This window comes from Medicago truncatula, chromosome 3 (assembly GCF_003473485.1).
Source record: "Medicago truncatula cultivar Jemalong A17 chromosome 3, MtrunA17r5.0-ANR, whole genome shotgun sequence".
Classification (NCBI taxonomy): domain Eukaryota; kingdom Viridiplantae; phylum Streptophyta; class Magnoliopsida; order Fabales; family Fabaceae; genus Medicago; species Medicago truncatula.
Window position 1 is genome coordinate 2,213,494 of NC_053044.1, and position 16,136 is coordinate 2,229,629.

Genomic DNA, 16,136 nt, shown 5'->3' on the forward strand with positions numbered 1-16,136 from the left:
TAGAGTGGAGCCACAAAAGATTTTCCACTACAATGGGTCAATTTTAAGCTCTTTCTTTTTACATTAGTTTTGAACATACTTACGAAACACATTGAAGAGCCAACATTGAGATGCATGCTTTTTGCAGATGATATGGTCCTACTACTTGAAGAATCGAGGAAGAAATTAAATGGGAGATGAGAGGCTTGAAGATAAGCCTAAAAAGCACATGGCTTCCGCCAAAGAAGCAAGACAGAGTATATTGAATAAAACTTTAGCAAAAGACAGCATTTATATCCTAGATGTGAAAGTTTGTAATAATCCCATTCCACGGCTTACACAACTTAAATATCTTGAGTCAATAGTGTAAACTGACGGTCTCAGGTGGCTAAATTGGAGGATCATCCGAGGTATTTTATGTGATACAAAAATAATGCTCAAATTGAAGACAAAATGTTATCGTACAGTTGTAACACCACCTATATTGTATGACACAAAGTGTTGAGCAGCAAAAATAAAACTACCCCTAGAATAAAATATGCATTGCATGACTGAGTATAGTGTTGAATGTCCAGTAAGACTAGACAAATAGGATTAAAAATGACAATATTAGAGAGTTGAGGTAACACATGTCTGATAAGACTTGACTTAAGAAAAACCGGTAGATTCTATAGTAAAAAGAAAAACATCAAATGAAGGGTAATCAAATCCCAAGAGGCAAAGGAAGATCTAGAAAAATTATTAGAGAAATTATTAAGAACGACCTAGATATTAATGAGTTGGATTGGGATGTATATTATATATGGCAGATTATTGTGATGTCTATTGATCGATTTAGTTGACCCTAGAGGCTGGTTGTTGTTCTTAAAAATCTTAACTAGAAATGATAGTACTAACAAACCTTGAATTATAATACATTGCTTATCATGTGCTAAGACAACCATTCACTGATTAACTAAAAACTTATAAAATAAGGGGATCCATGATTTAAGAAAAACTACAACAAAGTGAACTACTACATGTTTTGCAAAATCATTTGCCGCCATAATCTACACCAGATATGTCAAAAAGCTACCCTTCTAAGCTATCCGTTTTCTCACGGGGAAATTCTCTGTATAAAGAAAAATAAAATCAACTATAACAAGAATAAAGGCAAAAGAAAAAGATCTGAGGATTCCATATCAAAGAGTCCATTGAGGAGCTGAACCGTTGGATTTGTACTTCAACATTTCAATCCTATATCTTTCTTTATCTCTCAACCTTTTCTCCTGATAAACCTGCATTAAATTAACAAAAAATGGTGCAAAATAGTCTAAGATAAATAATACCAAAATATAAGTTCTAACAGATAAGAGCAACTTCATGTCTTTGTTCTGTTTTTGACATGCAAATATGTATTTTGATTCTATAGTTTGCATGCATCTTTTTCACTAAAAAATTGAGTTTAATTGATATGCATTGTGAGTATAAAAAACGTAAACACATGTATGCAATTACATCTCACCATATAGATAATTATGGAGATATTTTAGAAACTAACATAGCACAAAGTGGCATAATGATGAGATATGAATGGATGAATGTGAACTCTTTTACACTCACACAACATACTAATTAAATCGAAGAAAAGATTATAACTACAAGTGTATCCATGCTATTATAGCTCATTTTCATATAGAACTAAGAAGCCATTTTTTCATAAGTAGAATTTGAAAGTGGTTATTTATCATAAATAACCTCCTAATCTTTCTACAGGGGAACCTCTTAAGAAGCCAGTAGAAATAGTTAGGTCTGTATACACTGTAAAGCCTGTGGGAGCAATCTCAAATGCTGAAAAGACAACATTATAACTATGGCTACAACTAGAAAAGGGCCTGCTACTTTATAATCTTGTACAGACCTTAACATGTTACTTCCTTTCACACACTCCAAATCTATAAATGTTTTAAGGAATTCCATGAATCCTACTTTTGGCTTTTCCAAGGAACAGCAAGGCAGTTTCGCAAATGACAGGCTAAGGATTTGTCAAATTTCGGTTTGTTACAAAAAATAGATCACTAGGAAACAGTGTTGCCAATCACGGATTGCAAAAAATGTTAGTTTGATCAAATTCCGCTACGCAGCAATGCAATAGCTATTTAACAACACTGCTTTGCGCCTAGCTTAGTTTGCAAATAAGAGAACAAATGTATTTTTTACAAGTTATAGAAAATTTAAACAAGCCAGAGGCAAATATGTCAAGTTACAAAAAGAAAAAGGAATCTGCAGCAGAACAAAAGTCAATACTCTTACTACATCAACGATAAAAAGTGTAAGTCTATACCTGTCTTTCTGGGTCTGTCAGATTCCTCCTCATAAACCCAATTTTCCTGCTAATTGATCCTTCTTGCCTGCAAAATGAGGGCTTTAGCCTGGCATAATTCTCATTAAAAAAGAAATTGTAACCACTCCTATTTGATTTCAGTCGATATAATCACATAATGACAATCTTGATTTCTTTTGGTTGAAATATGTGTACCTTCAATAGAAGAACCCTTAGATGCATTACTTGAAACATGATACAGGACACCTTTCAGCTGTTCAGAACCCAGGTCTACCGTAACTATATATCCGTCATCAAATTTCATGTCAATTGTTCCACGCACTGAAGAACCAAGTGTCTGTGCTGGACTAATTGGACTAACTGCATATAAGAAAGCAAATCTTTACCACATATAAATGGAAATTATATCCACTTACCAACATAGATTAGGACTCTGTTAGGATAAACAACTTAACTAAGCGCTTATAGCATAAGGTCTTATTATTTAAGTGTTTATGTATACATACGCTACTTCTATTATGAAAGATAAAACAAAGTCAAACTGTTTTCATATAAGCTATAAGCTGTTTTCATTAGCTATCTTGGATAGTTTAAGGAAAAAAGCTGAAAAGAGTTTATGAACATATCATAAGTTGTTTCCAATTTCCATAAGCTCTCCCAAACAGTTCCCTATGTGCTTATGGCAGTAAATAATCTTGAATAAGTCAATCCAAAGCTTTATCACACTAGGTAAGGTCAGCTACTTAGATCAAACGACGTCGTAATGTTCTATCATAAGTTGTGTTGATAGTAAATCTTTCCTCAAAGATTAGATGTACACAAAGCTAAAAAAAATGTCAAGTCCTAAATTAAAGAAACAAAACATCTAAGAATGGTTATTTGTTTCGCAACTACCAGTTTCAAAATAAAAGAAGCAGATATTTAGTAAATATATTATTCCCATAACAAGAGGAAAAAAAAATCAATCAAAAAGCATGCTCCTTACTTCTATTTCCACATCACAGAAAAATATTTCACATAATAGCTGTTTGTAAGTGTTATCTTCGACTTGCTTAATGTTGACGACAATATGTATAACCTAACTCATGATGGATGTACGTCAAAAAAAGAAACTCATGATGGATGTATAGTCAATATTATTGGCAAAACAAAGCTGCAGACAATTGTATGTTTACAAGTTTTTAAGCCATGTAACCTGTTAGCACATTCGGTTTATAGTCTTATTGTCGGTGAGCTTCAGCTTGTACAATTAGTACCAAACACCACATAAAAACATAGAAAAATAGCCAATCATTCCATCACAAATCACATGTCAGCGAACATCACAAAAACTGTATCATTGATCCACAACAAATGTCAGAGGAACAAGACACAAATTATACCCCTATCTCTGCTGCTATTGTAAGAAGCTAGAGGCATTGCTTTAAGTAAAAAGACATATAGATACAAACTAATGTTTGAAGCATCAAGCATTAATAAAATTTAAATGATTCATTGACTTACCCTGGACAGGTGAATCATTGATAGCAGCACCGTCCGTATTCGTTGTGAAGCTATTGGCAACGTTCCCACTCAAAGCATCTGAATATAGGAAATTGTTGAGTGGTAAAAGATGAAATTTTCAAAACATAATTACAGGGGGAAAAGGTAGTATCTTTACTAACCAGGTGTTGAGGGAGGGACTTGCTTGCAAAAATAATACGCTTGCTCAAAATGATAAAGCAACGATAGATAGGTCTTGCGCACCATGAATGATCCGCTTGTTATGGTATCTCGGAAGTTGAAGCTCATTATTACTTCCTTCCATTTACGATCTACAATTACCTACATAAATTTAAGAAAAAGATCAGAGGAGTCATTGTAGAAAAGTTGAATTGAAGAGAAAAATCTCAAGATCATTGAGCTGCATCATACATAAACTCCAAACTGAAAATCTGTTTTAATCAACATCAAATCTGCTGAAAAGACCTATATCCTTTATCTTTGTTCCTACGGGCGAAAGTAAAGAAAACATGTATGTTTCATGAGACAAGGAGACTGTTTTTCACAATTACTTGAGAAGTATACAATGCATACCTTTTCAATACCACCACGAGATGTTACTTCAACGAAGAGGTGATGCAGATCTAGTGGCTTCCCCCCTATAGTAGGAATCCTACACAAACACAGAGGAAAACATTATTATTAGGATCATAGATACATTTGAATTGTATCTCGATTTAAAACAAAAACTGAACACAACGAATATGAATCGTTGGTGTGTATCATTTTTGGACATGAATCCAGATTCATCAAGATAAATCCTGTTTCACAAGACATGAATTCAGAATCATTAAGATAGATCCTAATTCATTCAGATAAATCCTGATTCACTATGATAAATCCCGATTCATTTTAATGAATTACAACAGCAACCTAAACTTTTTATACCCAATCATGTTTCTTTTGTCATATGATTTATCACTTGAAAATCTTGAATTATTCTTAGGTTCGTATAAGATATGTCAACCTATATTTTTTGTGTACTTAAAAATATCATATTTTATTGATCATGTATCTTGCGAATTATAATACGACTCGATTCACAGTCCAAAAAATAGGTTTCCGATTCACAATCTCAATCAGATCTGAATCAGGATTTGTTAAGAATGGGAATACCAAATTATACTATCCAATAAAATACAATTTTTACATTTCATCATCTCAAGCAAATTCTCTCTAGCAGCAACTAAGTGATAACTGGGCAAGCGAGAAAACACAAAAAGCAAAAAAGATTACCCATCATACAAATGAAATTGACCTAACCCACAAAATCAAAAAACCAAGAATTAGCAGAAAAAACACTAAAAAATGGTAACTTTAAACAACAAATATACTAGATCGATGAGCAAGCTGTGGTACAAAAAGGGCTTTTTTTTGTTATGAAAAAATTGAACAAACACACTTACTCTAATTTGATACCGAGCGAATCGTGAAAAGATTGAAGTTTTTCCCGGAAGAGGTTAGCATCACGAACAAGGTCAGAGTAGAGAGTGGTTGGAGGAGGACAAGGGTTTGTGAGTTCAGTCTCACGCCGATTTTGGTTTTGATTCTGGTTACTTGTCATTTTTATGGATTTCGAACTCAACTCAAATTCACAATACCAAATACTCAATTCCCTTTCTTACAGTAACCTAAAACGATACCATACGGTTATAAACGCACACACACTTTACATACCGCATTTATTATGATATTATCTGTCAAAAAATAAGCTATATTATTTATGCTTTTCGTCCCTGCCATTTAAGCGAATTTTAATTTTAGTTCCTGTGAAAAACAATTCTTCATATTCTACCCGCACAATATCAAATTTCACTTATATCGACCCCTCATTTACACGTGTCACTAAATAACTATGACATGACATGGATTTGACAATTGTACAACGGTCACGCGTGCAGGTGATGTTGTCTCACCCTTACTTGGTTGACTCAACAATAAAAAAAATAAAAAGACAAAATTGAAAGCCCCTTTATGAACCCTAACATTAAATATTCAAAATCACCCAACCAGGGATTAGTCCTAGCCGGTTAAAAGGGTTGAAGTTGTGGGATACCCAGGTGCGAAAGGCTCTCATTATGGTGGGTGAAAAATTGTCTTTTAAAAGTAAAAAACTGCCTCTTCGTGAGAGAGAGGAACAGCAAAAACAGCACCTAGAGCACTGAATATAAGTTCTTTTTTTTTTGTCCATAGACCAAGTGGCAAACACTATACATACAACTCGCATACACAATAGTGATGTCCCGGGTTCGAACTCAGGTGAAGTGTCTAGCCTACCAATATCAGCATTGTCAATTAAGCTACTGCTATGGACAGAGCATTGTATAAAAGTTCTTTTAAAAGAAAAAAAAAAAAAAAAAAATCACCAACAGAAGCAAATTCTCTCTAGCAAGAACTAAGTGATAATTGGGCAAATAAAAATACACAAAAAGCACACAAATTTACACATTAAACAAACAAAATTGACCTAACCCACAAAACCAAAACCCAATAATTTGCAGAAAAAAACACTAAAAATTGGAAATTGAAACAAAAAAATGAAAGAGAAGCACACTTACTTTAATTTGGTACCAAGCGAATCATGAAAAGATTGAAGCTTTTGTTGGAAGAGATTAGAATCACGAACAAGATCAGAGTAAGGTGCGGTTGGAGGAGGATAAGGGTTTGTGTTTGATTTTGATTCACTCTCACACTGATTTTGATTTGGATTTTGATTTTGATTTTGATTTTGATTAATTGACATTTTTATTTCTAAATCCTATAATAATCTATGTATGCATTCACACTACAAAGTACTCAATTCACTTTCTTACATTAATTAATCTAAAACCATATCATATCATACGGTTTATAAAAACACACTTTATATACTGCATGTCATATGATATGACGATCTATCGGAAAATATATAATGATACGATACAACATTAATCATGGAAAAAATGATCGTACTGTTTATTTTTGAAATAATTTAATAGAGAAAAAAATATGATTTTATTACATTCATTTGATAAATGTTAAGAAAATACTATTTTTAATTACTGTTTTTAATTCATGGAGATTGAGTCATTCGGAAGAGATTAGACACTCGTAATAAATATGGACAAAGAAATATAATTATATTTAGCGTCGGACACAAATCTTTTTTCGGGCCTAAAGAAAAGAAAACTATGAAAAAATTAGTCAATCCGATAACTAAATATCGAAAAGGATCCGTCAACATAATAAAATCTAATAGTGGAGTGGGAGAAGCTACTTCATCAAAGTATCATTATTAATAGCACCAAATATGGCTAAATAATGAGTGCGTTAATTTCCTTTCGGTAAGGTGTAAGTGAAGGAAACCAACCAAGGAATAAAGAAGAGCATTCTAATGAGAGAAAGAAACTTGAAGAAGGTAGATGAAAGAACTTTTTTTTTTTAGGTTTAATTGCACTTTTGAACCCCTATCTTTCCAAAAGTTGTGGTTATGGACCCCTAACTAATTTAAATACAAAACAGCCTTCTATGTTTTGATTCTTTGGCAGTTTTGGACCCCCAAGGCAAAAAAAAAATTACATGTGGCACCTCACTTAGAGTGTCACGTCAGCGTTGACCGAGTCAACAATGGACTGGGGTCCAAAACTGCCAAAGAATCAAAACATAGGGGGCTGTTTTGTATTTAAATTAGTTAGGAGTCTATAACCGCAATTTTTGGAAAGATAGGGGTCCAAAAGTGCAATTAATCATCAATCAAATCCAAAGGGGTACGTGAGTTAGATTCTAAAATAATAGACATATAGCATAGATCCCAAGTCAATTGAAGGCCCTACCAAATCATTGAGAGTTCAACCAACATATTAGACGCTTTTCCACGAGAGCTAGAAAATTCTTGAATCTAACTGTCATTATTATTTCTCAAGAGACCTCCAAATTCAGCATTACATGAATTACCAAAAGAGAAACCATTAACTATGATGTAACCATCTCCATGGGGATACCATCGAACTTGACGATTATAGGATGGTTATTACTTATTAGAGCAACCAAGAGCGTGAACCATGGAAAAGATAACCATTAACCAAATTTCAAGTTTCTTTCTTCATGTTTTAAAGAATTTCTTCATTCATGTTCCTCAAAATCTCATACCAAATTACTATGAGAAGTAGTCGTGCCTTATTCATAGCATGTTGCTTAAACTAAACTTTGCAATCATTTGAGAAGAAATCATTCAACTAAGTGGAATAAAAATACCTATAAACAGACATTGTAATAGAGCAATCTCAAAGAGTAAGCATATCATCCTCAACAATAGCTCTACATCTATAACATGTCGTATTGTTTGTGAGATGTCTCAAACCTCTCGAAGCATTTGTAGGAAGACTACCTTGCTTCACCAACAAAAAATGCTTAAGGTTCTCTGATATTGGTAAACTCCAAATCCACTTCCAACAAATAATTGGCATGATCTATTGATTGGACAAGCAATCAAGCCACATGTAGCCCTGAATGACTGAGTAAATGCTATTATGGTAACTTCTCCAAATAAGCTTATCATCGATATCATGGCCAATGTTTATATTGTGAATGTAATCTTGATAGAAAGGATGGAGTTAAGTATACAAAATGTTGAAGTTCCAAACCTCGTTCTCAACAATATCACAGACAAAGATTGATGTCATTGATGTGTGTTGGAACATTGGTGTGAAAATGGAAAGAAATTGGAAGGTTGGAAGTTAAACACCAAGTTATTAAATTTTGATTAGTGTTGTGTAAATTGAAAAAAATAGAGTGTGGGGGACCCACATAAAATAGAACACATCAGTAGTGTTTAAATAGCAGTATTTAATTTTACATATCTGATAATGATGAAAATAAAATTATTATTATTCTTTATTCATGGATATCACTTCCCATAATTTTAGGTTTTGTTGTGATATGATTGAGAATTCAACTGAATTTTCTATCTTTCCTTCATTAGTTTGGAACATTGGTTTGTTTCTTTTTGAACTTATCCAATTAGTTTGTTACTTGAGCTGATCTATGGGTTGCTTAATTTTTAAGTTTACTTAATTATTAAGTTTCTTCAAATCAGTTACAAACTCTCCCTGTAAAAGGAGAGCTCATCTAGTTCAAAAAACACACCAAAGAGTTTCATTGAGTTGTCGGAAACTCTTTCTCTCTTCTCCCTTTCTTGACTTGTGTTGACGAGTCTTTCTTCTCTTCATCTCCGTTTAATGTCCCTTCGAAATTAAGAATGGTCTTAAAGCATAGTCCCTTCAATAATATATGTCTCTTCGGAATAAAGAGTACTTTTAAGATCATGGTCCCTGTTTGGAATAACAATGTCCCGTCGAAATTAAGAATGATCTTAACGGTATATATAAAAAGTATTTCAACATTTTTCTATTTGAGGAGAAATGGTGGTATCATCATATTTGAGTGGTCGTAGTGCCATATTGATGTTTTGAAGAAATTAAAGTTAGAACGGTGGCAACACCATATTTGAGTGGTCTCAACACCATAATAGAGTGGTAACAATACCATATAAAAGTGGTTTCAGTATTAAAGAGTGGTCTTAGTACCATATTTGAGGGTGTAATTCTCGAAGGGTTTTCTACAGTACAGTAGTTAACCGCACAATTGTAGATGGGCTTGTTTTATCTTAGTGCCACTAAACGTCTTAAAAAGAGCGACCTGGTCGTGACTCAATCTAGTGACAACTTCGATAAATAATAGAATTTAAAAATTCAAATACAACAGTTTAAAAATCCAAAAACAACAATATAAATATAAGGCACGACATTGCAAAGAAAACTATCATCAATACATTTGTCATACCATATAGAAACATGGTCTCTACCAACCTTACAATGAAACCAGTCCCAAGGATCTCCACCACTTTAGCTATAGCACACAAGCTACAAGAATCTCCTTGTTTAAAAGAAGTGTGCACAATATGATTATCAAACAAGTATTTTATTGTCAACGTTTGTGCCCAAAGCTTTTGTGCTTGATGTAAAATGTCTCAAATATGTTTGTCAAGTAATGATGGGACATAAATATAACAAAGAAAATAAAAATAAAACGAACAAGAAAATAAACTCATCTGATGTTGAGATTCATTTTTAAGGCTTGACAAAAGAAATATTCATTTTAATTTAAGACTAATTTTTTTTTACAACGTAAATTATTTTTTTTTTTGACACAACGTAAAAATTGTTGTTGACTTTTTTTACTTAAAATTATTGCGGATAGATAAAGATTTAATTCATTTTAAGAGTACTAATTTAGTAAAATATACTTTTTTTTTTAAACCCTCCAGAATACTACATTTTATTTTTAAGAAAATGACCTCTGGTAATCTAGAATCATTTTCAAAGAGGTGACATTAGGTGGAGCTCATTAATCACTTGAGGCTAATTACTTGGTTAATGAGCTCTTTATCTTTAATAATTCATCTAATTTTACATCCAATGTCAACATGAAAATGTTAACCATTTTAATAATTTATCGTGTTATTTGACAACAATATTTCACACTTAACAAGTCAGCTCTAGTTTTCTTTCTCTATATGTTCTCTCTTCCATTTTCTTCATTGATAAGGTGGTTTTGAATCAATTTTTTTACCCGAAATCACCTTATCTTCACCTTTTTCTCCTTATTTTAATTTAAATTAAATAATTGTCTTCACATTGATCTAGTTTTGTTTTCTCATTGTGTGCGGCGTTGTGTTGTTCGTCATTGCGGTGTTGTTTGATTATCCATCTTGTCGTGGTGTTCGTTTGATTTCTATTGAAAGACCGATTTCAGTCAATTATATATTCAACAATGATTTGGGTGTCAACATTGTATTATTTGTGAGCATTTAGTCGTAGTTAATTTTTGGCCTTCCATTGTATCATTTTTGCTATTTGTTAATTAAAAATGTAAATGAATAATACCAAAAAAATATGTGATAAAGAGTATGTTTATCCTAAACATTTTTCAATTTGCATTCACAACAATATTACAAAATACTGGTCAAAAGAAAAACAAACTAAAACTGCAACAAAAATGGAGTACATGCTTATGCAAACAATAGAGCTGGACATTGACCACATAAAACAAAAACCATAGTAGCAAATTTTTGGTATCCTATGTTGCTCTCCTATAAAAGGGTGGAAGGTCTTCTTATTTTGTAAAAAACAAAAAAACCACTACATACATTGTTTCACCACCTTTCACTTTGCTCTCTTTCATTTTTGCTTACTTGTTTGCTACTTTTTTTTTTTGGTTCTGATCTGAGTGTTCTAGATCTCTTATATTGTATTTGCTTACCTTTTTATTATATTTTTAGGACTTCTGTTTTATTCCAAATTTCATTGTCAAATGTAAATTTTAACTTTGCTTGATTTTGCTCCTTTGTTCTTTAATTTTTTTATCACGTGTTTTATTTTAATTTTTCTAGAATAACTTGTTCTTTATTTTTGTGTTGCTTGATATGTGTTCTGTTCCTGTTTTTGTTTGGCTAGATCGTTTATATTTCGCTTGATTTGGCTAGTCCCTTCACCGTTATGGATTATATTCTGTTTGAGATTACAAGCGGTTAAGGTGGAAGTAAAACCCGAATGTTTATACGACCTCTATTAAGAAAGCGGTATCACAAATATATCTTTTTTGAATAAGGTAAAATTGGTTTTTTATTATGTGTTAAGTCTGTTTATATATACAAGAATAACATTGTCAAGGTAACGTCCGTTATTAATTATGTGTTGGTCTATTTATATTTAAGACCAACATCTAATTTAAAATTAACGTTGCTTTATGCAATGTTAGTTTTTAATTACGTGTTTGTCTGTTTATATATGAGACCAACATCTAATTTAAAATTAATATTGTCTAAGCGGTTTTTCTTATAAATATATTTTGTGAATTTGTTTTCTCATTTAAGCTACAACAAAACTGAACTTTCATACGCATGATAATTTATCATTGATTGGAATGAACTACAATACATAAAATAAGTTATCACTAATGAGATTGAACTATCATATATAAGATAAGTTGTCATTGATAAGATTTAATATTTAAATATACCCAAGATAAGTTGTTGTTGATTTACGATTTCAAAATAACTTTAATACATATGATAAATTGTTATTGTTTAGATTTATCTATCATACACGAGATAAGTCTTCAACAAGAAAAAGAACATGTTAAAAAACAAGTTATAAAAATGACTATCATTTTAAACAATATTTTTTTCTAAAACGGTAGACCAAAACACAATGATTTGCTTACATATGATTTTTATATTTAAATATTGATGTTAATATTTTTTTCCTTTTGTAACCTTATTAATTATGTATTTATCTTTTTTTTAAAGAAAATATATTGCATAATACATAAATTCTTGTATAATATCATGTGTGAATTATTTGAATAATCTCAACAACGTGTGAATTATTTAAAAATTCTTGTAGAAACATTGAAATTTTGTTTTTGTTTTTGTTCAATCATGGAAAGTAGTGCAATGAATGATTTCATCTCTCTCTCTATCTTTTATTATGGAACTTCAAACTAATCTAATTCAATTTTATTGTGCTCAAGAAATATTTTAGGCATCAACCGATAAACCGCAAGGTGTAGTTCGGTGCTAGAACTATAAGATTGAACAAGAGTTTTGAAACTTGAAAATGGTCTAAATCGTCTTAAGGTGATATAGGGTAATTGAACTAAATGAATTTTAGTAATATAACAACCATGAAACTAGAAGGCTATATTGGTTTAAGATACAATTTTGTACCTTCAAAAGGAAGTCGGTCACCTTAGTTTACCCCTTCTCTTTTTGTTTTTGTTTCCTTTTAATTTTATATATCTAAGGTGTTACAGTTGATTCTCCCTCTGCACCCCATTTGCCGGAAAAAAAAAAATTTGATTTTGATTTCCATAATAATATAAAGAATTGGGATTTAATTTTCTATTATTGTGATGAAATCATTAATTCCAAAGAGTTTCTTTTATTGTTTATTTTCTAAAAACTAAAACAGAAAACCTTCAAATATCAAATCTTTTCTAGCTAAACAACTTAGAACATACATTTAATACTCAAGTCTATGTAAGATCTATACTTTTATTTTACGATAAAACAACGTATTTGTGGGTGTCATACCCTAAATTTTGACCACTTTTCTCTATTCTTACCTATTTTATTCGTATTTTTAAAGTCAGGAATTTTCGTCGTTTAAGACGAAATTTCGGCAAAGAGGGTATTTTAAAATACCTCATTTTTTATTCCGAGTCAGGCCCTCTTCTCTCTTTATTTTCTTTTTATTTCAGTATTTAATTTCCATCTTTTATTAGTTTTAATTTTAATTTTGATTTTAAAATTAGTTACTCTTTCTATATATTTAATAGTTTATTTTCTGTTTTTGTGCTATAATGTCAAATGAGTCCGAAAAATCCCAGCAAGGGTCCAAAAAAAAAATATTTTTTTCATACGCCTCATATTCAGGCAGATTCATAGGGTCAAACTTTTATTTTCAAATCCAGTACACGGTTGCTGTTTCTGCAAGTTGTTTCCTTTTTCCCTTCAACCCTAATGCTATGGGATGAATGAAGCCAGCGCGTTTACGTCTTTGGATTGGAATGGCTATGCGAGATGCGTGACAACACAGATTGGATGAGGATGGGAATGAATGAGATAGCGTTTGTTTGTTTTAGATCAGGACGCGCTTTGCCGGATTTGGATTGAGATGAGATGCGCGTGTGACAGGCTGTGTTTGGATCAAGACCATATTTTTTATTTTTATCAAATTATAACAATTAAAATAAAAAGAAAAATAATAAAAGAAAAGATTATACACACTTGACCTTTTGGACTTATCTAAAAAAAATGAAATAATTAAATAAATAGATAAAGACTTAACATAATAAAATTAAAATCAAATGATCTAAAAAGAAATAAAAGATGGAAATTTTAACTAAAAATAAAAAAATAAAAAAAATAAAATTAAAGAGAGAAGAGGGCCCGACTCGGAACCAAAATGAGGTATTTCAAAATACCTCCCTGTCGAAATTTTCACTGAAAATTTGGAGACCGAACAGGGTTAAATGACGTGTGTCGGCGTGACCTTAGGTCAAAAATTGGGGTATGACACTGCCATTTAGGTGGATGACAAAAAGTGTGGCAATAATGCTATACAAGTTATGTGGGTTTTGCTTCTCAGGGCTCATTCTTCATTGTTTCTGTTACTTGATTGGCAACTGTTTTTTGTGATTTGCTTGGAGCTTTTAATGTTGATTTGTAGACAAGGTGTGGCTGTTGAAAAAGGATTTAAGGATCATGAGTGATGAGGACTGCAATTTCAAAAGGCAAACATTTTGGAATATGTGCAGGCAGGGAGGCAGAGATGTTGACTGCATTAGTCTTTTCTTGAGATTTTCTGTCACTGGATTTGTTTTAATTAATACTTTTTCTTAGCCATCTATAGGTTGTTACTGAAGTATACAGAACCAAATATGGGTCCAAGAAACCACGATGCTTTTTTAATCTATTAATGATACCTTTTTATTCTACTGACATGAATTGCAAACATTATTTTTTTTTCCTTCATCGGTCCAGGATTTTGGGATGAAGTTGATTTTTAAGTCATGGTTTTTACTACACTTTTTATATTACAAGAAAGTTAGAATTGATAAGCATTGGTACTGCAAGTAATATAACCTTGAAGATTAATTAAATTGTAGAACACCATCACGGAAGAAATAATAGATTTAATTGGAATAGTTGTGCAATGGTTTCTTATTGTTTGGAAGACCTCATTAATTAAGATAGAAAAAACTGATAGGAGTATTGTATTTCTGTTTCTGTTAAATCATGAATGGATAATTTGTAATTTTAATTTGTCAAAGATCAGCTATACATGTAATTGAGGAATTCAGGTGCTCTTAAAATGACTATTGAGTGAACTTAATACCATTTTGTTTAGAAATGCTAAATATTTAAGAAGTCGTCTTTTTTGTTTGAAAGTTTTTTTAAAAGGTTGGATGATTTTAATCTTAATATTGCATATATGTTAAATTTGTCGTGTTTTTTAATAGCCCCATAAAAATAAAAATGCAACTTATCCTAACACATAAAAATTGTTATTGTTTGTGTTAAATTCTACTATATTTTAATCCACATTATAAATGTCCGTGCGTCAGCACGGTTGGTTATCTAATTTATTTATATTTCTTACGGAAGCTTAGTGACATTTTTTCCCCTAATGTTTTCCAATACACTTCAAATTTTAATTTAATGTTTTCCCTCCCACCATTTTCTATATTGCCACGTCATATCAGGATTTTGGAGAAATTTTGGAGAAAGCAATATTAAAAATGATATATAGGATAAAAATATGTAAAAAAAATGTATTCTTTGATACTGCAATCAATATTTCATAAAAATTGACAAATGTTTAATATTGCTTTCTCCAAAATTTTCCAAAAAACATATCTCTCTCCTTCCAAAAAATTGGTTTCCTCTCTCTAAATCCCTAAATCCCTTATACCCTAAAAAACATTGGTTTTCCAAATCAATTGGTTCGATCGCCATCAATCTCTTTGCAGTTCTATCTCACGGCTCTTTGAAACGCACCGTTTTAAAGCTGAAAGAAAGGGTTTCGGTTCCACACAATACAAACACAAACACTCTTCGATTTCAAAGGTTTTAGTTTCTTTCCTCAGTTTCTGCTTTCAATTTTCTTCGATTCTGATTCGATTTTCTCCGCTTTCTTTTCTCAGTTTTTCTCAGATTTTGCTTTCAAAGGTTTGTGTTGCATCGATTTTTGTTGATTGTTTTTTGGCTTAAACCCACTTTTGACCCCCTAAGTTTTCAAAAGTTGCAATTTTGACCCCCTATTAAAAAAAATGGCAAAAGCCACCCCTCATGTTTAGCCCCTTTTGCAAAACCCCAATTTTGACTTAGTCAAGCCTACGTGTCATGCCATATAATTTCAAAAGTTGACAGCTGTGTATTTTTTAAATTATAAAAAAAAAAAAAAAAACCAAGCGTGTAATTACATAATTAAAAAAAATGAAAAAAATGAAAGTGTTATTTGGAGAGGCACGCATGAGCTTCTTCCCCAAACCACACCACCACCTCCCAACAACCATCACCTCCCCTTTAGTTCTTTCCACCACATCATAATCAAAAAACACAACCACATCCTTAAAATCAACAACATTAGCAAACCTAATCCATATTTTAAGAACCCAATCCAATTAGTGAAAACCCAAATCAACCCACGTAATTTCAGAAAAATTAAACCAGTACAATATATCCTTA

General features: G+C 31.7%; 1 protein-coding gene across 2 annotated transcripts; it reads right to left on the reverse strand.

The window, feature by feature from the left end:
• Positions 1 to 866: 866 nt before the first annotated feature.
• Positions 867 to 6,783, reverse strand: LOC11414168 (high mobility group B protein 10). 2 transcript variants are annotated; one of them, XM_024777788.1, is made up of 7 exons: positions 6,403 to 6,783; positions 4,379 to 4,457; positions 3,967 to 4,126; positions 3,806 to 3,883; positions 2,498 to 2,662; positions 2,303 to 2,369; positions 867 to 1,256 (listed from the first exon to the last, which is right to left on the reverse strand). In XM_024777788.1, the coding sequence occupies exons 1-6, from the start codon at positions 6,585 to 6,587 to the stop codon at positions 2,332 to 2,334; spliced, it is 705 nt and encodes a 234-aa protein (XP_024633556.1). In that variant the 5' UTR covers positions 6,588 to 6,783; the 3' UTR covers positions 867 to 1,256; positions 2,303 to 2,331. The 2 variants fall into 2 exon arrangements, with proteins under 2 accessions (XP_024633556.1, XP_039688313.1); XM_039832379.1 differs by lacking the exon at positions 6,403 to 6,783 and adding an exon at positions 5,251 to 5,586.
• Between the last annotated feature and the right edge of the window lie 9,353 nt (positions 6,784 to 16,136).